General features: G+C 46.7%; 1 protein-coding gene across 3 annotated transcripts in view; it reads left to right on the top strand.

Annotated features, from left to right (window-relative positions):
* Nucleotides 1–27564, top strand: part of MCC (MCC regulator of Wnt signaling pathway) — a 1512525-nt gene that overhangs the window by 794259 nt on the left and 690702 nt on the right. For all 3 annotated transcript variants that reach the window (XM_078675515.1, XM_078675517.1, XM_078675516.1), the window contains one exon: nucleotides 17749–17862. In XM_078675515.1, coding sequence (XP_078531641.1) covers nucleotides 17749–17862 — 114 coding nt within the window. The remainder of the gene's footprint in view (nucleotides 1–17748; nucleotides 17863–27564) is intronic.

Below are 27564 nucleotides of genomic sequence, written 5' to 3'. Positions count from 1 at the left end.
ACTGCAGTCATGCAGTCCTGAAACCTGGCAGCTATGCCTTCTTCTCTCCCCGGGAGCAGTGATACCACGATCTGAGTATCAACTGTGTAAGATGTTAGTTCAAATCCGAAAGACCGGATCACCGGGGCGAGAGATGAAACATAAATATTGAATAGGGTGGGGCTAAAAGGACCCCTGCGGGACCCCCCTGGGAGTTTGAAAGGTCTAGACTCAAAATCTCCCAAGGCCACCACCTGAACCCTATTCACAAGGAAGGCTTTAAAGATGTTAAGGGCCCTCCCCTGAACCCCGCAGTCCTCTAAACGAACCACCAGAATACTATGGTGGACCGTATCGAAGGCCGCGGACAGGTCGAGAAGGACCAGAGCTGCACGTCCCCCTGCATCCAATGCCTTCCTGATCTCTTCAGTAGATTTAATCAGGGCGGTCTCGGTACTATGACCTTCCCTGAACCCATGTTGGGCTTTGTGCAGACCCTGAGAAGATCTGAGGAATGTACAGAGCTGCAAGGTCATCACCTTCTCGACAAGCTTAGCTGGCAACGGTAACCGGGCTATAGGCCGGTAGCTATTTGGGTCTGAGATATTGAGTGTAGGTTTCTTGAGCAGCGGGACAATTGATGCTCGTTTCCAGCATGTTGGAAAATCCCCGATGTCAAACATCTGATTAAAAAGATCGGCAAGGGTGCCCGCTATAGGGGTGGCTGCCAACTTTGCCACTGACGCCGGGCAGGGATCTTGGGGCGACCCTGATTTAGTTGCGTGCAGCAATTTTTTAATCTCTTCCGGGCTCACAAGGCCAAACCCAGAAAATTTAGATTCTTGAGGGTTGGCTAAGGGGTTTCTGTGTGATCCCTCAAGAAGAGACTGTCTCACATGAGGCTCCAGTGCAGTGAAGATCAGTTCCACCTTATTTGCGAAGAACTTGGCGAGAGTCTCACAAAGTTCCTGGCTAGGTGGAATGATCACTGGCTTAGGGGTGGTCAAACTAGCGATTGTGTCAAAGAGTTCCCTGGATGAATTTCTGGCTCCCTTGATCCGATCAGTATAATATGTGCCTTTAGCCTTCCTTATCATATCTTTATAAATCCTTTGGCCGGATTTAAGCTTGACTTTTTCCTCCTGATGGTATTTTGAGCGCCAGACTCGCTCCAATTTTTTACAAACAAGCTTATGTTCTCGCAGCTCGTTTGTGAACCAAGGAGCTGATGGGGCTATACGAGTGGGTGACATATTTTCGGCGGAGCTAGTGTCCTGCAAGCCCGATCAACCCAATCGGTTTACATATCTGCTGCTTTATTAACCTCTGCCGGCAGAGGAACCATAGAGGACGTCAACAGGTCCTCAAGTGCCGTGCCGTCAACTTCTTTCCAGGTTCTATAAGTCCTGGCTGTCTTCCTAGCTTGCGTAGCCCTATCCAGCGGGGGGGGTAGAGACAGTGAATAGCACGGCAGAATGGTCTGACCAGACCACGGATTCAGTAGTAAATGTAGTAAACAGTAGTAAATGTACTCTAGTTCAGAGCTGTGGGGAACTCCCTGTACTTTGTCATAGGAAGATCTCTACCCCAGTGACCGAGGTCGTCGTGTATTAAAGCTTAGTAAAAATGTAAAAAGTTTATTAAACTTGGAAAAAATGAGTACAAGTATTTATATGTTATTTTTATGTTAAATATTAATTTAAATTAATGTTATATATTTATGTTGAATTTAGAACAAAGATTGAAATGCTACAGCATTAATATCCTGTTTTAAATTAAATTAATTTGAATATATTAAATTAAAAGTATTTTTCCGAGGTTTAAATAAAAAAAAAACACCTAAAGTTAAAAAATATTTGTATTATGTTCTAATAATTAAATGTAATGCTCAGAATTAATTAAAACTCACGTAAGTTCATTTTAATAAATAATGTTACACTCATTTTTAAATTAAAAAAGCTTTTTAAAATATGTTGAATTAAAAATGTTTTAATTTTAGATTTTTAACATTAAAATTGTTTATATTTTTAACTATTTTTATTAATTTAAATTATATATTTTTTTCCTGGGAGTCTACTTTAAGTCCCTACCTCCATTATTTTCTATGGGAGTGTGTTGCCGTATCAGTGGTACGCCATGTGTCGTACTGGGCTTACTTGCTCCTTTTTGGCAGCAGTAACTTTACGCTCATAATTAGCCCCTCCCCCTTTTTCAGGGGTTGTTTGTTCAAGACTACACTTTGTTGTAACTTTACACTTGTGAATAGCCCTTAGTATTATTGTTTCTTAAAAGTGCTATAGTAAGCTTACGCATGTAAATTACTCACAAGTGTAAGTTACCATTGTGAATAGCCCCAATGGCTTTTTGACCTTTATATAAGAGAAGCAGCAGTTATAGCTGGTTAGGATGGACATTTATGCACAAAATTGTTGTTTTTATCATCCTGTATCTATTTTAACTAGTGCCTGAAATGCTTACACCAATCCTCACCTACAGGCAGCAACCACGAGAGACTTAATAATGCACTAGAGTTAGTAGAACGTTGTATATGCTTCTGAACATCTTGGCATTCATGGAACAAGGGGAGAGGTCTTTTGATTGGACGCCGGAGGCCTGCGACTTCTAGAGAAATTCCATGTTGGTTGCCTTTTAAAAAATGAACTGGGAATATGGCCCTCCTCTCTGTACTTAATTCAGGGGTTTTATTCTTCAGGTTCCTCTATAAACCTTTGTGTTGTTCGCTTGCACAAACTTTGCCAAGCATTTGTCAGTCAGGTTGCAGTCTTGGGGACAATTACTTTTAGTATCTTATGAATGCAACTTCAACTCTCTCATGCCCTCTATAATGCCACATTGAGCTGAGGTTTAGGTGATAGTAAACCTTATGCAGTTCTCCAGAGTTTGCTTTCAGTGACTTGGAGATCTTGGCACTCAGGCATCTCATCTTTATGTAAAATACTGCTCATACTGGTAGCCTTTTCTGTACCTTAATCCTGTTGCATTTTTTGTGTGCAGTTATCCTTTAATAAACTGATTAGAAAGCTTTTGCGTGGCACACAAGGCACATTCTGGCCATAGTTTTTGTGGGCTTGTGTAGGTGTTCTTTAATAAGAATGTATGAAGACTGATGAACACTGTTTCTGCATCAACAAGAGAGAAAGAACAAGAGAGAAAGAACAAGTGGTTTTTTGACAGTTTTTAGAGCTATTTGGCAAGACAGTACATTTGGTCCTGGTTGACTAAAACTTCCAGAGAGTGTAAATCAGCAGTGAAAAAGGGGTTGGCTACGTTCAAGGAGCAGTCATTGAATAGTACCAGTGTGAAGAAACCTCCATCAGAGGAGACAACATAGAGTCTGGTAGATCCAGACATGAATAACATGGGAAACAGTATTTAAAACGCAGTCAGACCCACCCGTGCCTTTATACCGCAGACGTAATGCATGCATCTTTACCATGCATATTTTTTACAACAGATATGCCTTTACCACGCATGCCTATACCATGAAAATGTAAGTATTTCACAGGCAAGTGTATTATTTATAATATATGTGTGCGTGTACGTGTGTGTGTGTGTGTTGCAGCGAGGGTGTTTTTAGGTTTTAGGGCAGGTATAGGTTTTTGGATGCCAAGGGTATTTTTAGGGTTTATGATGGGTCTGCGCTTTTGAGTGCAAGGGTATTTTTAGGTTTTAGTGTAGGCATGGGTTTTTGGGTGACTAGGATATTTTTAGGGTTTAGTGTGGATATGGGTTATTGGGTGGCAAGGGTATTTTTAGGGTTATGGCGGGTATGGTTTTTGGGTGGCAAGTGTATTTTTAGGGTTTAGGGTAGATATGGGTTTTTTGAGTGGCAAGGGCAATTTTAGGGCAGATATGGCTTTTGGATGGCAAGGTCATTTTTTGGTTTTAGAGTGGGTATGGATTATGGGGTTGTGTTGGGTTACTAAGGACATATATGTGTGTGTATCTATATATTTTTTATATATATTTGTGTGTATATATATATATATATATATATATATATATATATATATATCCTACTGGCGATTGTCAGTAGGTAGTTACAGTTAGGACCTAGTCAGCGCACTGCTGGTGGAGCTATGACGTCCCTTTGCGTCCTGAGGGCCTCAGGACTAAAGTGGACTTCATCTCCAAGCAGCAGTACGCAATCGAGCTGTGTGGGGCTTACTAGAGGTAACCGGTAGGCTAGTTGGCCCCTAAGGACCCCCAGCAACGAAGGAGACTTCATCCTCCAACCTGGAAGAGGTGTGTCGCAGTGGCCAGGACGACTGGCTCCGGAACCTGGGGGCTGACGGTTCGATCACCGGTGCCGGCGGCTGATCAGCCCAGCCCCATGTGACTCTGGGCAATAGCTCGCTTAATCTTCCTGACGGCCCCCAGAGCCTTGACACCTTCGGGTAATTGTTCGTGCTTTACAAATACTGGACATTTGGACATTAACCAGGAAGCACGTCTGGAGACTGGTGGCGAAAGGGTCATGGCATGCTATCAGAAATCAGCAGTCCTGCTGTGTGGGACTTACTGAAGGTAACAGGAGAGATAGTTGGCCAACAAGGACATCCTTGGGGCCAGCTAACCCTCTTGTTACCTCCAGTAATTCCCACAAAGGGGGATTGATAAGAGGTCTTCGGAAGCCACTTATCCCTTTCTCCACCACTCTGCAAAGATGCCTTCTGGTGCACTACTGGTTAGTCCACTTTACTCCAGAGGGACCTTGGGGGCCAAGAAGCCCTCCTTGTAGCTCCTGTAAGTCGGACGCAGCGTAATTCCTGAAAGCTGGTTGGAGGCCCAGCCCCTTTTCTCCACCACTTTGCAAACATGAGTGCTAGTTAAAAAAACCTTAGAAATTCACTGAAAAAGCCAAAGGTTACAAGGATGTTATAGTTCGGAATTAGCATTTAAAAAACCTTCGAAATCCACTGAAAAAACCACAGGTTTCAGGGACGATATAATTAGGCTGGCATTTTACTTGTACAAAACTTGTCATATTCAGCCGTTCTAGTTAGCTGAGCTATCTGTAGCTCGCACCCCCGCAATGCACTGTTGATGACGTCACATATTACATCACTGATGACATGGTCATGTGACCTCACTGATGACATCTCAAATGACATCACTGATGACTTCACTGAGGTGACACCTGCTGAAATAGAACAGAGGAAAACATACAGTATAACCATACCATGTGGATTTTGGTGGGTTAAACACCAACATTTGCATATAATTACCCAAAAAGTGTTATTCATTGCACCCAATAAATAACGTGCCCCCTGGTATTGTTATTTATCGGGGGCAATTAATAACGCCTCAGTTCGTGTTCATGCCTTTTGTGTTTTGACCATCCAAGCCAGTGCTTTAACCCATTAAGTGCGCCAGTCGGCCGTCGTGAGCACTACCTCGGTAGTGCTGCGCACGTCCGTTGGCTGACGCGGCCCCGCCCACTCAATGGAACGCCCAGCACCGCGGTGGAATTTGCGTCACGGTAAAGGGGTTAAATGGCCAGTACTGTCTGGTACAGAGTATCTGCACTTCTTTAATTTGAAAGCGAGAGTGCCTGCCCTTTTCTGCTCTGCTCTGCTGCAATACATTTAATTGGAGAGTACTGGCACATCTCGGGAGAAAACCGGTGCTCTAAACAGTGAGCACCTGCATTGCCCAGTTAAGGTCTCTGTTTTTTACCCGTTTCCCTGTGACTCAGACTTAAATTGCGATTGAAAAGATAAGTATATGGGAATTGTTGTAAAGGGCATGCTGATCAATTGTGACACAGCAACCAGGGCTGCCACACTGTCACTGTTAAAGCTGAAACACACTGAAGTCAAGGAGCGAAGGTATATCAAATAACAAGGGCCGGACAGGCCTTTTATTCCACAGGGCATTTCCCTGGTGGGCTGGAGCTTGCTGAGGCCGGCTCATTTTATCCGGTTTCCTGAAGGTTAATTGCAATAGGCACAGGAAGGCTTCAAAAGAGATGAAAGAGAAAGAGAGGCAGGGCCGGGGAAAGTAGGGAGAAAAAAGAGAGGAGAGAATGAATGGAAAGAAAGGGATCTCGTGAAGGAAGCGGGGATGGTTAGAGCATTTTTTGCCAGGGCTTGCTTTCTTTCCCCAGTCCGGCACTGCAAAAAACTCCATTAAACATGGGAAATGGCAGGTAAACCCCCAGTGCATGAATTTAGCTGCTAGTCAGAATAAACACTAGCAAAATGTGTGCTCCACTTTAAACTTCTTTCCTGCATGTAGTTTTTCAAATGTTAAGCAGCTTAGGTAGAACGGTTTGCGCCGATATTTACTGCTGTTTCCGTGTGAGCCTTCTTGCCTGTGTGATGCCTCGCCAGGGCAGCCAGCAGCTGCAGGACACACACAGATGCAACCCTTAGCGATGCTGGTGGCATTCTGCTGCCTCAGGCTGTACAATTCCACCCACAATCGCCCCTCCACGCCGTCCTCTCTTGCATCGCTATAATCCTGTGTTCTGTCCCTGGCAGGGCACCGGTGAAGCCTCCATTAATCTAATTATTTCACCCTCTTCTATAGCTGCCAAGAGCCCTTGCCATTTATGATTCTGTAAATGACTGCTGACATTCTAGTCAAGAGTACACTCTGTGCTGTAGTTGTGAGAGTCCAGGTCTACAATCTTAAGAGTAAAACTTCAAGTCCCAGAATGCAACCTGGTGTTGGTTACACATCCAGATATGGTGGAGATGATATGAGACCATTTGGCAGGTGTGCTCCTCCCAGTCACCATTTTCTACTAGTCATTATTCACTATTATTTTAGTTGGGTCATTGTGCACGCCCATGATGCAATGTTCATTGTTTTGTCTATTGAAATGATTTAGTTTATCTTGCATGCGTGGAGGTAGCACTGTTCGAGGTCTCCCTAAATAGGATCTATCACTGCTGTGCTACTAAATGACAGGCATTTCAGGACCACTTGTGTGTTTCTGCGTTCATTTTGCATCGTTCATATTCTAGCGCACCTTCAGCTGAAAAATGACCCCTTGTCATGTATTACAGGTTTAGCTAATCCTGGCTTTTCAGTCATCCACCCATGACATTATAGGCTCTAGCCTACATGCATATACATTGCATGGCATTTTAAAGTATGTTTGTCAAACACATTTCATTTTGGTATTTGGTTTTTACAGAAAGGCTTATGGAGGGTGGGTCAGACCAGCAACACCACAAGAGCAGCATTCGTGTCAAGAGTCTGAAAAATCAATTGACTCACAAAAAAAGACGACTTGATAAATTAGTTATTAGGAATTGAGAACTGCTAGAGGAAATTTCTAATTAATCAAAAATGACTATTCAGTGGCATTAATGATTTAAAAATAAAACAAATTTGCAAAATTCTGCCCAATTGCGTTATTGCTTAAATTGGTCAAACTTGACCCAGAAACCATCTTGAATCCTAATCGTGAGCATGTGTACATTTCTGCTTTCTCCACGTGCAGCAAAATGTGCACTGTAACATTATTAAAATGTAATATGTTTCGTAACGCTGCTTGCTTTGTATGAATGAAAATGTTGTCCTTTGTAAGGTCTAGAGGAAATCCATAGCTGCCAAGGTTTCAAATTGCTATGTGTGACATTTTCATAATTTCAGTGTAATTATGAGTGACATTTCAATGACTATGAGTGACTCTTTCTTGCAGGCAGAAAATCAAGCAATGAAGACGAGGGAAACATATAAACATCAGAAATTTGACTCATTTGAGCAACGAGAAACTATAAGATCTTAAAACTGCTGCAAATGCCCGAGTTGGCTGACTCATAATTATAACGAAATTATCAAAATATCACACATAGCAATCTGAAAGCTTGGCAGCTGTTAAAGAGGGCGGGCATCACTTCACATGACATGGCATTGAAGACCGTGCCCATACTTCTGTTTTTGACACCGAGTTTTCTTTACATACATATTTCATAAAAGTGATAGGAAGTATGTGTTTTATTCCATTGCTTCTCTTGTACAATGCTGATCATATATTAAACTTGTGAATTTTGGATGGCATAATGTATTGACTAATAAAAATAAAAAGGCAGAAACAATGCCGATTGGGAAAAAATAAAAGATAAGGACCATGGTGAAACAAGGAGAATAAAACAAATCACTTTTGCCAGGTGGTGTTTGTTGTCCAAGACGAGGTCATGCAAAAATGAATGCGATGGAAACATGTTTATCACTTGGAGTGGGATGAACTGAGTTAAAAAGCTGCTGCTGCAGGGGCCACCTTATTCATAAGCGAAGACTTGTGAAGTTACTACTATCAGCCTCAGATGTCACCAGTAGAAAAAAATAAAAAGCCTATATCTAAAAAGCAGGTCACATGGTACTGCTAAGAATTAACACCAAATAGAGACTTGCCTTTAGACTACTGAACCATAGGACTCTATATCAGGATGTGAATGGCCCATAAAACTTTATAAATAAATAACAGAGAGCTCAGTGCCTCGTATGGATATCATGAATTAATTAGTCAGCTGACGGGCGGACTCCGGCCACCCCACCGTAGACCGCTGTGTCAAGACAGCATAATTGCTGGGCAAGCCTCGGGAGAGGCTGTGTGAGACACATAGCGGTCACAGCCAGGCAGGCTGTATGGTTTCAAAATGTCATACCAGTAAAGTGAGCGGTCCTGGGGACTGGTGCACCGGCGCAGCTACACAATTAACTTACTTTCACAAGTCAAACAAGCATTTACAATGCAATGGTTTCCCCTTTGGAAAAGTTTGAGCTATTGGCATTGTAAATGACAACATTTTTATTTATGTGTTGGTTTTGAAAATAGATAAATAATTGGCATTGTCATTTACAATGCCAATAGCTTAATCTCTTGCAAGTGCGAGACCTATTGCATTTGCACCCACACAGAGGAACACACAGAGCCACATGCACCCACACAGACAGAACCACACACATAGAGACAGAACCACACACACAGACAGAACCACACACACAGACAGAACCACACACACACAGACAGAACCACACACACACACACACACAGAACCACACACACACACACACACAGAGACAGAACCACACACACACACACACACACACACACACACACACACACAGAACCCCACACACACACAGACAGAACCCCCCACACACACACAGACAGAACCCCACACACACACACAGACAGAACCCCACACACACACACAGACAGAACCCCACACACACACACAGACAGAACCCGCACGGACACAGACAGGACCCGCACGGACGCAGACAGGACCCGCACGGACGCAGACAGAAAAGCAAACACAGAAAGGGCACACCAAACAGACTCTCACTAGCAGGCAGGCACGGGCAACAGAAAAGTACAGGGAAAGAGACAGACGGATACACGAACAACCAGCGCCGGAACACACCGTGCCGGAAGTGGAAGGTCCACTCTCCTCCCTGACCAGCGTCCCGGAAGCAGACGGCGGCCCCTCCGATACTGTCTATGTGTCCCCCCGCCCCTGTGGCAGCAGCGGCGCCATCCTAAATCACATATGTGACCATTTCTGGGAGGTTTGGATTTCAACCAATAGGAAGCCTATTTGTGAAGATGAGGGTTAACAGGTACATTATGGTCAACTGTTGCCTACTCTGAATTCTGCAGAGACGCACTTGTGCCCGCCTTCTTAGGACTTCTAATAATAACCTTATTGCCCGTGCCAACAAAGGCCTAACTTCAGAATGAGACGTCTGACCTTCCCGGCCTCTTTATTATATTTTAGATCCGGAGACCAGGACGCCTTGAATAGTTTGCTCAACCAACATGTTGACATGCTTGCTGCAGTCTGACGTCACCTTCTCTCGTCATCACAATGCCAGCCTTTGGACCCCGTCGAGTCTGCGTGCGTGACACCTCAACCCCCCCTCCACTTTGTAGACATAAACCACACATATGCAGAGCCACACTCAGAAACAACCTCAAGCACACACAGAATCACATACACTGAAACATACTGCCACGCATGCACACAGAGTCAAACACACAGACAAAAACAACGCACACGGAGGGATACCGACACACACATATAGAAACAAAAATGCATGCGCACGGACTCAGACAGAAAAGCGAACACAGAAAGGGCACTGACGTCACCTTCTCTCGTCATCACAATGCCAGCCTTTGGCCCCCGTCGAGTCTGCGTGTATGACACCTCAACCCCCCCCTCCACTTTGTAGACTGAAACCACACATATGCACAGACACACTCAGAAACAACCTCAAGCACACACAGAATCACATACACTGAAACATACATCATCTTTCCACAACAAGACAGATCAAGTATAAATAAACATCGTATATGTTTTTTAAGCTAGTTCACCTTGACGCACCATTTTAACTGTGGAGAATTAGTTCCCTGGTCACCGGCCCAATGTGCTCTTCATGTGCTTAAAATAACCTTGTCCAGCGTACTGTTTAGGGCTTCATAGCAGATGATAAGGGTTAACATCAAACAAACCAGTAAAGGGAAGTGCAATTCATAGTTGCGTTCGAGATGGAAATAAGTTGGTGGGGGAAGGGAACGGGCATTCATTTGTTGGCAAATGACTCCCTCTTCTGGAAAACATTCACACAAATATTTTGACTAGTAAATAAGCCTAGCTGTCTCGCTTTACAAAAGACACTTCGTGGGGAGGGGGAATGCTGACTTATTATCCTGATGTGATGCGCTATTGCAATAGTGGCAAAAACCAACACTTAAACACGTTTCCTTCCTGTCATGACTCCCTTCTATGTCATCATATCACTAATTTGCGTGCTCTACCAACTTTTTGTGCACGGGCCGCCAACCACTGAGGGTGGGTTACTAAAAATGATGGCATTTTCAGCTTGTCTCCGAAAGGGGGTTGGTGGCTAGCCAAGCAGGAACACAGGGTCACCACAGCCCAACATTCAAAACAGATAGTGCCTCCGCGTGCCATTTAGGGGAAAAAACTATTTGTAAACACGCCGGGCTATTGCACAAGTAGGGAACGCAAAAGCACAGAGATTAAAAAAAAAACAATTGTGCCCCGAAACTATCAACTAGTGCATTCTTTAAAACAAACAGGCAGTACCCACATACGTGAATTGTAAAATGTTGCTACATGCGCCATAAATCTGTACTCACCACTGCCCTGAGGAAAGCGCTCCACGTTGTCTGTGCTAGTCGAGGGATGCGTGTCTGCCCTCGCAGCTGCCCAGGTCACCAGCCCGTCTGGGAGAAGTTCCAAACTCCGAGGGGAGGAAGGGATAGCGAAAGCACGCTGCCATGCACGCTGGGTCTTATCCGGGCACACGGACAGCGGGAGGGGGGACGGGCACACGGACAGCGGGAGGGGGGACGGGCACACGGACAGCGGGAAGAGGGCGGGTTAACGGGCACACAGACAGCGGGAGGGGGGCGGGGACGGGCACACGGACAGCGGGGGGGGTGGGAACGGGATACCTGCTAGCAACTCTAATCGCGCAGCCCACCCCTGCAAGGCACACGTTGGAAATGAAACCAACATGCCGATACAAAAAAAAAAAAAAATAACCGCCCACCGCCGGAATGGCGTCACAAAGGGGCGGAGAGGGAAAAAATCGCCAGAAACGCCCACGAATCGCCTCGCAGAATGACGGACGCCTCTCTCTTCCAATGGCTAGCCTCCATTTATGGAGCTAGACAATGGAACAGAGAGGCGGGACTTTTGTCCATACTAATAAACAAAAGTTTTCGCCGTGCGCGAACGCTGCTGCGCAGCGGATCGCGAGGCGAAACCTAAAAACTAAGAGAACTGCATGTGTCGTAAATAGAAACAGTTTGTCATTTTAAAAACAGACTTAAGACATATCTTCTCGCCCGCACTGTCGAGACACAGTCCTCCTCTATACCTGCTCTCTAATCTGCTCTAGCACTGTCGGAGCGCGAGTTCGGTCCGCACCACCAATCGCGGCACAGCTCCCCGCTGAGCGCCCGCCTAGACACAGGCGCAACCATGATGCTGAGTGATGCTCTGCCGTCCTCTCCACCAGTAAATATGCGCAGGCACTGGCAGCGCACTGAGTATAATGCTGCAGGACGCAGACAAGACACCACTCACCCAGTCGGGTCCCGCAGCTTCTTTAATATCCGACCTCACGTCCTTTCAGACTATGACGTGAGGTCACAGCCATGACGTAACCACTGCCTGGGTCTCCGTACTATTGGGCAGTGAGTCAGTGACGTAACATACACGCCTGGGGCGGGAATTTCAATGAATGGAGCCAGCAGTGCTAAAACAAGTATACATTGAGGCACTAAGCAGCAGTGGGGAGCTGCAGAGCCGCCGGCGCACAGGCGTCGGCGCGTGCGCTAGCAGCCTTTTCAGCGCTGGTAGCTGATTGAGACAGTGGCAGGCATTAAAATACGTGACAATGCATTTCAGTGCAGTGAAGCGGAACACCACACTGAAATGCGTTAGTGTCACGGATGTTGCGTGATACTTGGCAGGCCTGGAAATCTGCCTCTCAAATGTTCCTTATTAAGGCTCTTGCTGTTTGACCATTCTTTTCATAAGCCCATCATTGTTTTATATGTAACTAGATTTTTACTTTGACATCCAATGATATTAGGTCAAACGCGGACTACTTATTTTTCATTTAATTTTTACTGAATTGTTTACTCATTGAACCTGTGTAACATTTTGCTCACCTCATGCTGATTGCGTGATTTTTACTGTGTACTTTTCTATAAAAGTGGACTTATCTTGGAGGTGTGCCGGAGTTGCATCCCTGATTCTTTGAGAACAGACTCATGTTGGTTTGTAGCATACTCTGGACTTTGAATAGTTTGCTGATTCTTTCTGAGAGAGACCCTGAGTCTCATGCTGAATTTATTAGGCTAAATGCCAGATTTTTCTGGTACTCACAACTGATTTCTGCAATTTAATGTCGCCTTATGCTAATTCCCTGTATATGATTTATTATGAACTTTGCCGAATTTTATAACTAACCATATTTTGAATTCTGCAATGAATTTAAAACTTTTAATAAAGCTTTATCGTTTCTAACTTATATCTTGTCTTAAGAAAAGTTATTTAATTGAATGTTCCTTGATTTGCTGACCAAAATCTTGTCTGTTTAGGGGCACATTTCCTTATATATTCTTGAGAACAACATCACCCCGGATCCTGCATAGGGGCTTTAGCTTTATATTTTCTAATTCAATAGCGTCAACATAGCATGTCCCTTTCTCCCACCTCCAAATGTCTTTATTGACAGCAGTTCAGTGCTGAAATATATGGTTTCACACTTCTGGGGCTGATCGTCCTTAAAGTGTGGTTATTGCTGTCACTTTGAGACATCTTCCCTCTAGCTACCTATCAATGGTCACCACTATGACAGCATGATTATGGTCCTTTTGATGGTACTAGATCTCAGAATCACACTCTCAATTAGTCAGTGCATGTGGTTTTTGGTGAGGAGGCGGATGGTGTGAGAGACTGAATTATTCTGGGTGAAATTGAGGTGTGGTGTAGGTGAAGGCGACTGAAAACTGGGAAGGCTGAATGGGACACTCTTTAATTTTTTGCTTTGTGGCCCATTACAACATTGCTACACCACTCAGCTAAATGTACCTGACGAGTTTCAGCAAACCCCCAATTTGGTATTTCTGTGGGTGACATGTTCTTTCTCCCCCTTTCTTATGTGTCTATACTCTTCATCTCCACTTGGGCTATGATGCAAAAGACCTATTATGTGCTTACCAAGAGCTTACGGGGGGCTTACAGCCCACCCATTTCATTCCATTGGTTGACATTTATTAAGATTGGTTGACTTTATAGTCACTCTCATTTGTTTGTTGTTATTCACTCTCACTTGCTTGCTTCTAATTCACTGCCTTTCTTGTCCCAGCATGCCCATCTTATGTTTCTTCCTCCCCCAAGAGCATAGCCTTTTTACTATCTCTCTGATTGGTTGGCTTCTATTCTGTCACTCGCCCTCTGTATTCTCTGGGCAGCCTAACCCTGACTACACCTTCCACAGCAGGGGACGGGGCAGCGTAAGCCACAAGGGTCAAGGGGTCGAGACTACACACTGGAGCCAGGATACCACAAAGAGCATATATTATAGATAAGGAATACCACAATCACACATGGAGGCACACAATCACTATGCTGTGAATTTTAGAACTAAATACATATTTTACATGTATTGTTTTAGTGCATAACTACATGGCATAAGATTAGCCTTTGTTCTGCAGGAGTATGGTAAATGCCCTTGCTAGATTTTTTGCAGTTGGCACAGTTTGTTGTCAAATAGCGAAATGTGATATCTTGTGGTGAGTTAACCTCGATGTTTGAAGGTCGCTTGGAAATCTTTGCAGATGTTACTGAAATAAATCGGTGTGTAGTTTCTCTGCTTGTACACACTGCTGAGAGTAATCGGCTCTGTGAAGGGACCCGTTACACCAAATGTACAGCATCAGGGTCTCACCAAAAATTAAATGGAACAGACCTTCCATAAATTACAGCGGGTTGAGCTCGATTTAAGGATATTTGCCTGCTATTTAAAGATACCTCTATTGGTTTTAAAATGCTAAATAACATGCTGTTAAAACTTGTCTCTGTTCCTTGTGCTAGATTTGAATTAAGAAACAGATAGATTAAATACTTGTCTGCTTCAAAGGTTAAAAGTTATTAATACAGATTAAAACAGAGTTGGTGTTCCTTGGTTGTCTAAAGCAAAGTTTTTTCCGTTTACCGGTGACCACTCGTTTTAAGGTGCTCCTGTTTACCTTGTATGTTTTTGTTGTTTTTAATTAAGACCTCAATCAGCTTTCTGGTGTGCACTTCAATGCTCCTTTTATGATTCGTTTAATGGAAGCCTGCAGCAGTTGCTGCGTGATTACCAGGTGCTGCAGCATTGATAGCGCAAGGGTTGCTTATCGCGATAGTCCCAGTGGAATTAGTCAATTTCTACCTGAAAAATGTCAGAGTTCTATTAATTGCTGCAGACATGCATGCACGACTTTGTTATTGCTCCTGCTTGTCACTGGTTTTACATACTGAACAGTGCCACATCTATGCCTGATATGATTTTACATTAGCACTGACCCTGGCACAGAGATATGTGCTAAGCCACCTTGTCTATACTTCCGTACCAGTGTGGACAGAAAGTAATCCATTCGCCCCTTAGCAGTGTACGTACTCCGATTGCAGTCCCAAACCACCTGTGAAATCACCCTGCTTCCGCCACAAATCAGTGCACAGGATCTACACATCTTCTGATGAAAGCATTATTTACACCAAATACCGCTCCTGATGATTTTGTCGACCTACATGCATGGACGTCGATTCACCAAAATGTCAGGGGTAGCAGAATTGACATCATATAGCCTTTGACTTTTAACAATGGCACAGGAAGTGACATCATATGACCTCTGACCCTGCTTCATCCCACGAAGTGTTGTTACATAACCTTAATCCTGAGGACATCACAATAATCAACATTGCTGAAGTTGCATAATTGTATAATTAATATTCTTCTAGGGGGGAGCTGAGGGTGTGGGTTTCTCTCCCCTGAGAAATTTTTGTAAAAAAATGGGCTTTACTTGTGCATTTTAATGCACAGTTTTTACGTAAATTTTCTAAAGGGCCACGGAATCTAAAACCACACTCACTAAATATTCAAGTCTTTTCATGGGGTGCCAAGCTAATAAGAATAAGATAGAACTTTGAGCACAACTGTATGGACCTTCAGTTGCCCTTTTTAATCTCATGTCTCTCTTGCTTTCTCCCAATTTTTTCCATGGTTTACACAATTACAGCTTTATATTTACAGGCATGTCATTTTAATGTCCTGAAGATGATCCCACTGTTTATTTAAGGAATCGAAACGCCGTTGTCCAAATGTACACCATATACATCCACTAAACTGCTATGTTAAATATGTAATGGTGTCTCTACGATATTCTGTCTGTTTCATTTATATCAAAGTTATATGCAGATACGTTTTCTTTGCCTGAACCCTTTACTTAATGTTTTGTTTGTTTATGTCAGTAGGACGCAGGTTGTGTCCCACTTGGATTTCTTCACTTACTTTATGTTATACATTTATTATCTACTAAAACCTGTCCGGCTGGACAGAGAATATAGCACTGATTGAGTCTATATTGATTTGTATTTTACCATACTGTCTAGGGAGCATTGTCTTTAGAAAAAGCTAATAAAAGCTGACAGTTCCCAGGAGCTCACCTAAGTATGTTTTAAAATGTCCTATGGGTCCCTCCTTATGTCAAAAATGACCTCCTTTACTAGGACCAGCATTGTGCCATAGTGGCCCCTTTTGCCCAAACATTACATTCAAAATGCCAGTGCTTCTCTTGACCTATGGAGGTCCCTTATGGCAAAGGTTTTATCTAATATGTCAAGGACCACATTTCGTCATGGATGGCCCCATGACCTTGCCACAGTTGTCTTCCTATTTGCAAAGAATTTCCTCCAATGTGCCAGCACCAGAAACATTGCACAAGTGCCGCCAATGCCAAGAATTTCCTCCAGAATGCCTGGGCTGGCATTTTTCATGGGTGCTCCATGACAAAATTTACTTTGTGCCATCGGTATCATTTTGCCCAGGGTATCCCATAAGTATTGCCTCCAGTATTGCAGTGCCAAAAACCGACGCATGCCAGGTCCAACAGCAGATCTGCAAGCATAAAAACACATGCTCACTTACATTCACTTATTCGCACTCCTTCGATCATTACCACTCACTTGCACTCATTAATTTTTACCTACTCTCATGCACTCACTGTCACCCTGAATCACTCATTCGTACTTTCTCACTCTTCCTTGGACTCACTTATACTTGCTCACTCATTTTGACACACACATCCACGATCCCTTATACAAACAAACATGCTCACACATATACATGCTCTCTTACACAAACTCTCTTTCACCCATTCACACACAACATATATTAAAACCAGCTTATGTTTTTTATTGAAGATGCCGGTGAAGGTCGATATCTTGCTGCGCCACTTTTTATTACACTAATAGTGAATAATAAACTAGTATTCACTATTAATGTAATAAAAGTGAGCAGAACATACGCTTAGAGCCTGACTCTGATAATGCAAGACACCCCTGTGTTCTTGGCACTGATTTTGCCACCTCTGAGGCCAGGGTCCGCAATGTGAGTGCCAGGGGTAGCAAGGGGCAGGCTAGGGGTCGCAACTGCATTCCATGTCGACCCCTAAATGTTATCAATGTCTACATGAAGTAAAATTCGAATACAAATATATTGAAACATAATGTTTGTCTCTCCCCCTAATGATCAAAACAAAACACCCATCCCTCATTTTAAGAAGCTGTTTAATTGCCCCTATGAGGACCCTATGCCCTCGCCTTGTCACGCTTTTCAAAGAATGTGTTATGTGGTTGTCCTGCGTGCATTTTGCACTTGGCAGATATATCCAGTCAACAGGCAGGATGCAGTTCATCTCTGTAGGCCAGCCTTTTTTGTGCTAAAGTATATATCATGATAGTGACTGACTCACATTTTATCATCACAATCCTCGGCTATAAAAATCCCAATATCTTTTCTCCAAATGGGCGATAGTTGAACCCTGGTTGTCTGGCTGGCATAATATTGTGTTTGGGAATTCGTAGCGCGCCTCCTTTCGGCCGCCAGTGTTGACATCATTATTCAATCTATGTGATGGAGAACCCTTGGCAGATGGCGAGTTTATTAACCCCGCTGTGCTTTGATTATGTTTTACAGCTCCATTTAGCAGCCCTGGCATCACTGAAGGGAGACGTCGTGGAGCTTAATAAACGTCTTCAGCAGACTGAGCGAGACAACGACGTGCTGGAGAAGAAATTGGCAAAGTCACAGGTGGGTGATGGCGACGCGTCTCCGAATCTCCCTCGACACCACACTCAGCAAGTGATGAATACCCCTTCCCCCCGGATAATGCAATGCGTTGTTTCACTTCGGGTATCCTCTCTGACTTCGACAGAACTCTGTCAAAGGGCAGTATTAAACCTACAAAAATAGTCCTTGTCGGCAGCAGGTGAGCACACCCAGTAAGATGCATTTACTGCCGGAACAGCAGAGGCCACTGTGGTGTCCCGGTGCAGGCCTCCCAAATAGACTACACAGGACACACGTGTTTGCTTAGTGGCTAGCAAACTAACTCACCACGCCCAGAGCCCTGGGCCTTTTATTAACTCTTTACGTAGCCCACGCAGACGTCGGGCTGAACTAACTGCCCACTCCGTTAGAGGGGTAATCCAACAGGGAAACAGTGGGAGGGGGCGTGTGCCTCCGTGGTACGTTCCACAGCCGGCAACACTACATTCCTCCTTTACCTAGGGATAAAACAAACTGGGATGCAATGGTTCACAAAAGTCTTTGCATAGTCATTTGGGGTGCTGCAAGGAAACACTGCAAAGTTTCGGCTTTATAAAAGTTCGCCAAAAGTCTCTGACGCGGTCTCTGGAAGGAAAATTACAAAGGTTACAAATCAGAACAGTCTTACTTTATTCTCGGCGGGGTCAGCCATCTTGATCTGTTCAACGCCAACACTGGGCCACGAAGGCCCGATACCTCTGGGAAGGCTTGGGCCACCGGCGAAGACTGTATCTCGTTTGGCTCCGCTCTTCTGGCGCAGTCAGGGACTGGTCTCCAGTCTCGCTCTCATTGCCGTTGGGGTCTTCTGTTGGAGTGAGGTCACAGGCTTGGCTCGCCGGAGTGTCTGAGTCCGTCGGCTCCGACGGTCGGCGTTGGGGGGTCAGAGACCAGGTGTCTGGTCCCAGGTCTTCTCCTGCTTCGGGTGTTCTTTTAAAGAATGAAATGTTCCTTGTCACTGTCTCTCCATTTTTGACGGCAGTGACCATGGTCCCATTTACCTCTGTTACTCTCCAAGGATCAAGTTCAAATGGCATGCGGAACTTCCCGCCAGGATGGCGGTCTTTTACCAGGACCATGTCTCCCACTTGGATCGGGCTGTCTGCTGCTCTCCGTTTCTGGGACGCTTGCTGGTTGTTCTTGGTGCGCTGTTCCATGGACCGGTTTTTGGGGACCGGGGCTAGCTCCCACGACGGGTGGTGTGGAATAGTATCGGCTATGGCCCGATTGAAAGAGAGTCGGCTTGGAGACACTCCTGTGGTGCAATGTGGGGTCAGGCGATATTCACGGAGAAACTGATAGATGGCTAACTCCAGACAGTGACCGTCGGCTGTTGCAATTTGGATAGTTTTATTCAGAGTCCTCATCAGCCTCTCTACCTCACCATTGGCTTGAGGCCACCTTGGGGTGATCCGTCTATGTTTGATGTTATGGCTTTGCAGGTACTCTGTGAATTCACTGCCGTTGAATGGGGGTCCATTGTCAGTGCGGACCTCCTCCATGAGCCCATGGGTGGCAATAATTTTCTCGAACTTCGGGATTACCTCAGCTGCTGCTGTTGATGTGACAATCTCAACTTCTGGATAGCGGGAGTAATCGTCTACCACTACGAGCATGTACTTGCCTCCGGGGAGACTGCCGAAGTCTGCGCTAACTCGTGCCCACGGGGACGTTGGCCCTTCTTCAGTGATCACAGGCGCTGGAGGGTTAGGTAGGCTCGTCGCTAGGCACACTGGGCAACTTTGGACCACCTCCTCAACCGCTCTGTCGAGCCCTGGGAACCACAATTTGCTCCGGAGTCGGCTGTTGGATTTAACGATCCCTTGGTGTGACCCATGGGCCAGCAAGGCAGCTCTTTGGGTGAGGCTGTTGGGCAGTACCAGGCGAGGCCCTCGCAGGAGGCATCCTTCAGCGGAGAAAGAAAGTTCATGCCTGACTTGATACAGGGCTTTTAGGGCTGCCTGGGTGTCTGGGGTGCGGAAAGATGCTGGGCTTTGTAGCGCCTTCCAATCGTCTAACTCTAGGGCGCGGATCGCTATTTGGATGCAGTCATCGCTCTTGGTGGCACTCGCTACTTCCTCTAACGACATGGGTCGAGGCCGTGACCGTTCGACGATCAGCCGGACGTATTCTTCTGTGGCCGCCGCTTCAGCTGCTTCAGCATTGGTGACTGGACGTGCATGCCTTGATAAATAATCCGCCGGGTTCCGTGTGCCCGGCCGGAACTCCACTGTGAACTGGAACTCCTGCAACTGCAATACCCACTTTTCGATTCTCGGGGGTGGACGCGAGGATGAGCCTTGGAACAACGGTATGAGGGGCTTATGGTCGGTGATTACTGAGAAAGGGTGTCCATAGAGGTATATGTGGAAGTGGCGGCATCCCCATAAAATGGCGATGGCCTCCCTTTCGATCTGAGAATAGCGTTGTTCGGTGGGCGTCAGTGTGCGGCTGGCATACGCTACGGGTGCCCATTCCCCGCATGTTTGTTGTTGCGACAGGACCGCTCCAAGGCCTGTGGGGCTGGCATCCACTAGCAGCTGCGATTCATGCTGCGGATTGAAATAGGCCAGGGTGGTGTCTGCTGACAGGGCTGCCTTTGTCTTTTCAAACGATTCCTGCTGCTCCGGGCCCCACTTCCAGGTGGCATTTGACTTCGTGAGGTCGCGGAGAGGCCCGGTCAGGTCGGACAGGTCCTTGATGAAACGCCCGCAGTATGTTACCATGCCTAGAAAACTGCGGACAGCTGTGACAGATTCGGGAGCTGGTGCATCGTGTATGTCCTTGACCTTTTCTGGGTCAGGCCCTACCCCTTGGTCGGAGAACTTGTACCCAAAGAAACTGATGTCTCTGCGGAGGAATTCACATTTGTCTCTGTGAAGCGTCAGGCCTCGCTCTCTTAGCCGATTGAATACTGCCTGGAGGCGTCTGAGGTGGTCCTCTAGGGTCGGGACGTGTACCAGAATATCGTCGCTCACGTTGAGCACTCCGTCGAGGCCTTGTAGGACGTTGTGAATGATATTCTGAAACACCTCGGCTGCGCTCGATATGCCAAAGTTGAGTCTTGTGTACCTCCACAGGCCAGCGTGGGTGGAAAAGGTCGTGATTGGGCGGGAGTCTGGATGAAGGGGGATCTGATGGTATCCAGACCTCAGGTCCATCTTGGAGAACCACTTGGATCCTGCAAGCTCTCCGATGATGTCGTCGATGGTCGGCGTCAGGTGACGTTCTCTTTTAATTGCGAGGTTGGGGAGGCGCATGTCCACGCATATCCTTACGGCCTCCGGCTGCTTTGGCTTCTTGGCAACTACAATGGGGGACACCCATGGTGTGGGTCCTGTCACACGTTCAATGATGCCAGCTTGTTCAAGCATCCTCAGCTCAGCTTCGACTTTGGGCCGGAGGTGAAAAGCGATCCGTCTGTGCCGGAGGGCTACCGGGGCCACTGACTGGTCAATGTGGAGTCGGACAGGGGGCCTCTTAAACATGCGATTCCTTCGAATAGCGAGGAATGTTCCGAAACTAGATGGTCCAATCCTTGGGCTTGTACTGTCAGGGCGAAGTGTATGAGCCCCAACTCTTGTGCTGTCCTGCAACCGAGGAGGAACCCTGATCCCTCTCGGGAGACGTAGATCTTCGCCTGTAGTTGTGTCGAGTCGTGGGACACCGTTGTCCGGAATACCCTGCACAGGCGCAGGGGGCGCCGGGTTCCGTAGGCGAACACCTGTACTCTCGTGGGGTGGAGCGGTGGCGCATTTTCAAGGTTCTGGTAGACACTAGCGGCCATGAGATTTATCGTCGCGCCGGTGTCAATGAGGGCTCTGACTGTTTGGCTATGTACTTGGACGGTGCACATTGGTTCGGCTGAAGACATGGCTGCTAAGGTGTTGAGCATGCGCACCACATGAACGGATGCAGCGTCTTCGCCATCGTCGTCCATGTCGCGGCTTGTCGGTGTGTTCGGCAGTGGTGCCATCTGACGCACTCTCCTGGGTGGGGCGCCTTGCTTCTTCCTTTGCGACGAGAGACAGACGCTCGCAAAATGGTTGGCCTTGCCGCACGCACTGCAGACTTTGCCCTGGGCTGGGCAGGTGCCTTTGTGGGGAGTGGCACCCCCGCACCACATGCACGCCGTATTCTTCGCAGGTTGGGCCGGTGTCGGCCGTCCTTTTCTGGGGTGTCTCGGCCGGTCGTCCGCGGGTTGTGATTTGATGGCACACACCGGTTCCGTCTTGACCGCCACTGCAGCTTTCGGTTCCATGTGGGCCGCACGGGCTTTGGAGAGTTCTTTAGACCGCCCTAGGGCCAGAATGTCCCGCATGGACATGGCGTCCGTCTCTAGCACCCTCTCACGCAGCTTCAGGGATGCGCACCCATGGATGAACTGGGCGCGAATTTCATCTTCCGCATCAGGGAGTGTGCATGTGCTGGCCAGTTTTTTGAGCCGAGCGTAGAATACATCTACAGACTCTTCCGGGAGCTGTCGCGCTTGACGGAGCAGGAAACGCTCGTAATCTGCGCTGGTGAAGGGCTCAAAGTATTTCGTGATGGCATCCCGCAGGGTCTTGTATGTGTGGGGCGGGTTACCTTCCTCAATGTCTTTAGAAATGTCATGAATAGCTTCTCCCCCTAAATGCAGCAGCATGGCACGTTGGCGGGTCACAGCGATGTTGGCCGCGACGAAGTACACCTCAAGCCGCTCCACCCACTTCTTCCACCGGGTGGCCTGGGAAGGGGGGCTTCCGGTGACGTCAAACGGTTCCAGAGGTGGAATGTTGGCCATGATGGAGCAGCGAAAAGGGCCCAAACGGCGTCCGGACAAATGCCAGGGACTGCTGGCAAGCAGGAGGACACTAGGAGCAGACTCCGCGAGATGCGTGAGGTTTAGCAGGGCCGGTGACACGCGCAATGCGTGAGGAATGGCAGGCCGGCAGCGCAGCGCGCGTACCACGTGGTCTTGGGCGCACAGCGCCTGCGTTGGTCCCGCGGAGCTCACACGGGACAGGGCTAGGCCGCAGAGACGGGCTCCTGGGCAGCGGGTGGTGGACGGACGGCACGGGGTACCTGGCAGCAGTTGCGTGGGCCGCAGAGCGGCGGCGGATCAGCGGCGGCAGGAGCAGCTGGGCGGAGGCGCATCCGGGGCGCGCAGCGCCGAACGGAAACCTCGGCAGGCCACACGAAGGCACCAGGTGAGCCACGCCAGGCTAGAGGCAGCGCAGGGGCGCCGGGGGCACGCCGCACGCGTAGCCGGCCTGAGGGAGGACAAGTGGTGGCCGTGGGGCACGCAGGGGCCGGAACAGCGACCACCTCGTCGCCAGTGTGGTGTCCCGGTGCAGGCCTCCCAAATAGACTACACAGGACACACGTGTTTGCTTAGTGGCTAGCAAACTAACTCACCACGCCCAGAGCCCTGGGCCTTTTATTAACCCTTTACGTAGCCCACGCAGACGTCGGGCTGAACTAACTGCCCACTCCGTTAGAGGGGTAATCCAACAGGGAAACAGTGGGAGGGGGTGTGTGCCTCCGTGGTACGTTCCACAGCCAGCAACACTACAGCCACCTCCTCGAATCATTAAACTGAGATGCCGGAATGAGCCTTCTGCTTATAATGCACCTAATCTTTATGGACTCAGTTTCCATATTCAGCTTACAAGCTGCTGAAAAGAGGACGGAATGTTGTCCCTTCTTTTACTCGTATAATAATCCCACACCATACTGTGATACGATGAAGCGTAAAAGGCCACTTTATTAGGACAGGTTCATGTCATTGCTTGTCAGCTTGAAACAACTTCAATATAACACCAACTTTTGTGAACAACCACAACTTCCTTACCTACCCCTTTCCCCCACACCATTCTGCAGAAGTACTAACTGTTCCCCAAGTCCCCATACTCCGATTTCATTCTTTCCTCTTTCATTCGCTGCTCTGCTCGCCTTCCCCCATTCCCTCCCTCTCTTACCATATCACACATCCTCCAAAGAAGCCTCCTTGTCTTGTTCCAAAACACACGGTCCTTTCCTTCCATCCTATGTGCTCCTCCGTCCCCCCAGGGATGGATATGCCCACATCTGACTCATCATCTCCCCAGAATTGCCGCCTGCCCTGCATAGCTGCACAAACCTTGTCCTACTGTGGCTTTCACATTACCCTAAACAAAAAAAATGGGCCACATGGTGAATGGATGAAATGGGATGGACTGTTCCCATGATGAGTAAGGTCAGTAGTAATTTGCACTAGGTGTTCCTCTGCGGCTGAGTTATAGTTTGGCAGACAGGCCACTCCATCATGAAGGACTATCCCGTCCGCTAAGCTCAAGGTCTGCATATCTGATTTTGAGTTGGGCAGATTGCAAGTTTTATACCGATGGAGTAAAATGTAATCCATTGGTGTAAAACAAACTCTAAAGAACCGATGGAGCAAGTGCCGTCAGGGGTAAGCCATCCGACTGTTCACCCTATTTAGAATGGATAGTCAGGTGGCTTTAACTATAGGGTTTCCAAGGCTGCTACTGACAATGTTTGTAAATTATAAAAAGTAGTACATTTGCATCCATTCAAGGATCACTTCTATGGGTGCAGATTTGCAACTTTTTTTCGAAACCATTCATTATATATATATTTATGTTTCAGATCCAAAAATATGAACACTTTTAACCCTCTTAGTGAATCAAGGCAACAAGAAAAATCGACACACACATAGCAGACCCAGCTCACGACCCCCTTACATAACTACCAAGCTTATAATGCCTTTTTTGGGTGGTGTCACACCCCAAACACCCCCTGAAGCTCCTCCCCAGGCTGATTCTGTAGCTACATTTTGAACAGAACGCTCATTTCTCACTCTCCATTTTAGTGCTCGCCTACAGATAACCTCTAGCAAACAGACCTACGAGAGTCTTAGAGTGGACTTTTTCCCACACCATACTCGTGATGACTTACTTGTCAGTTTCAGTTCTGTGCTCATTATTCAATGGATTTCTTCCTTATTCTTGTGTTTGTCCCGCCCAAGGAGCAATTTGTTTGCACTGTGTTTTGATGGAGTGAGGTGTATTCTTTTGCTGCTGATGTCAGCTGACTATTTTTGTAATTTACTTTCTGTGCTTCATCAGACTGCATTGGTTTCCTGGCTCATTTCCCCATCACCCAGCGCTTTCTTATTATTTTATTTTATTTTTATTATTTAACTTTTTGAGAGGGGCCCAACAGCTGCACATTCGTACTGGGCTTTTCACATTTGCTTCCAATTCACTTGTCCCACCAGGTCATCCTTGGTTCACATTTAATTATTACCTTTTGCAGGGGCTCATCTACTGCACAGTGTGACCATGCTGCTCGCATGCTCCAATGTGCATAACATTTTGTGCATATTTTATTTTTTAATTTACTGCTCTGAGATGGCTGCCACCTAAGCATGCGGCGACATAGCAGCTAACTATCTTTGTATGATTTTTATTTTCTTTCTCTGAACAATTGGGTGGCCATTGTTTTGAGAAACAATTATCCCCAGCCTGGCCGGGCTCACATCTACTGTGACCTCAGTATGTAACTTTGGGATGGGGGGGGGAAATCGTCCATTTCTGTTGCATTTTCAGTCCCATGTTTTATTTCTCTGAAGCTGTGGTTGCGTTCAGGAGACTACTGGAATGGAACATTTTATTTTTTCAAGTGTCTCAGTGGGACACTCACTGTAGCAAAGTCACAAATGTATCTTAAACAAGAAATGGCCATCCCTCAGAAGGATTGCAGAATGCTTACATCTTGTGGGGGGCAATAGTTGTCTCTTCTCGCTGTGAGGCATTCGGATTCTCTTTTGCTTTGCAGGCCGTTATGAAGTCGTTTTCTTTCCCGCAACCCTTGCATATTTGTCTTATGGCAGGACATTTACTTTCAGGAGAAAAATTAAAACCCAAGTCAGAGACGTCTTATGTTCATCTGTTTTGTGTTTCTGCTTGCTTTTCGTAATCCTCGCTGAATCATTGTGCACGTTTCCTGGTTCCATATCAGCAGCTTGTCGATCTGCTAGTTCTTCTGCTACTGCAGCCATTAACATTTTACCTAAATTGAGTATCTCTCTCAACATGCTTCTCCTGAAGGAATCTGAAAAACAGTCATCAGCGACTCTGAGGCAGATGGCTTCATCATCATTAAAGTCACAGAACTTACAGTATTTGATAAGTAAATCAAGTCTTTCAACAAACTCATCCATCATTTCACTAGACTCTTGTCTTGCTTGGTTCAGCATTGGATTGAACTTGGCTTCCAAAGCGTCTTTTATCTTTTGTTACGATGTTGCATCATTCTGTTAGACTTTATTTGGCACTTCTTTTACTCCATTACTGGCAAGATTTTTTAAAAGTTTGATGGTATTCTTGTCATCTTTTTCTTCTACTGTGCCTATAAAATCATGAATGCCTCGATCCATGCAGCCCACCTGGCACCAGTATTCTGTTTCTTTGCCTTTACAAACAAAGGTTGTGCTTCAGGAATGTAACCGCATTTAACATCACACTCTTTTCTACTGCCATTGATAGTATATGCTGTTCAGGCAGTGTTAATTGCACGAGATGCCACCTGCAGCCTCTGCACGTATTGGCCTCACGCCTAGGTCTTCACGTCCGATTTTAAGGTTGGATAGCACTTCACTCGCTCATGCAGGTAAGTTTCTGCTTTCTTAGGTTGTCACTGCCTTTAGCGTTTGCTTCATATAGATGATGGCTCTGTGTTATGGCGACACATTAACTCTTCTTTCAGCCTTACCAGCGGGTTCTGTTCGGCTTTTCAAATGTGCTCCTCTGCACGGCCTTCAACTTCTTCGATGGCCGTGTATGGGCTGGAGGAGGGTTTTGGCTCCACATACGCCACCTCCCCGGGGCACTGTATATTTAAGTTTGGGGGTCCGTTACAGACCCCCAAGCCCTGGAGACCACCACCACCACCTCCTGGGGCTTTGCACTTCTAGGGAGGGGGGCCCACAACCCCCCTCGTGGAGCCCTTTATGGCCCTGGGGACCGCCACCCCCCAGGGCCTGCTCCTGCAGTGTCCCTGGGTGCCCACCCCCGGGACACTGCTATTTGCTATGGCAGGGTGGGAGCCATGCGGCTCCGGCCCTGTCATAGCAAACATGGCCTGATGTGACAAGTGTGCAAACGCGCCCTGTGACGCGTTTTTAGTTGGGGAATTAAGTCCCCTTGAATCCTGAGGGTCCCTGGGGCCAACTAGCCCATAGGGACCTGTGGGCTAGTTGGCCCACAGGTCCAACTAGTGCAGTAAGCGTAACAGAGTTGCGTTGCAGAGAGGTGTAAAAAGGGGCATGGCCTCGAAGCACCTCTCTGCAACACAGCTCTGTGGCGCTTACTGAAGGTACCTGGTGGGTTAGTTGGCCCCCAGGGACCTTCAGGATTCAAGAGGAATTAATCCCCCAAATTAAATCCTGCCAGGGGGCGCGTTTGCACAGTGGTGAAGGGAGGGGGCGGGGCCTGATGTGACTTGTGTGTGTTTTTATGCAATCACTCCGCCAAAACCCAAGCACTTGTACATTCATAATGCACTCTCCTTGCAGCAATCTAATCATCCAGTCACTACCCATGCACTCATGCAAGGACCCATACACTAACTCATGCATTGCTACAATACCCTGAGCAGTACCTATGCAGTCCAGCCATCACCCTGTCACTACCCATGCAATCC

Source organism: Lissotriton helveticus, chromosome 2_1, assembly GCF_964261635.1.
Source record: "Lissotriton helveticus chromosome 2_1, aLisHel1.1, whole genome shotgun sequence".
Classification (NCBI taxonomy): Eukaryota; Metazoa; Chordata; class Amphibia; order Caudata; family Salamandridae; genus Lissotriton; species Lissotriton helveticus.
This window is presented reverse-complemented; position numbering and strand designations above follow the sequence as displayed.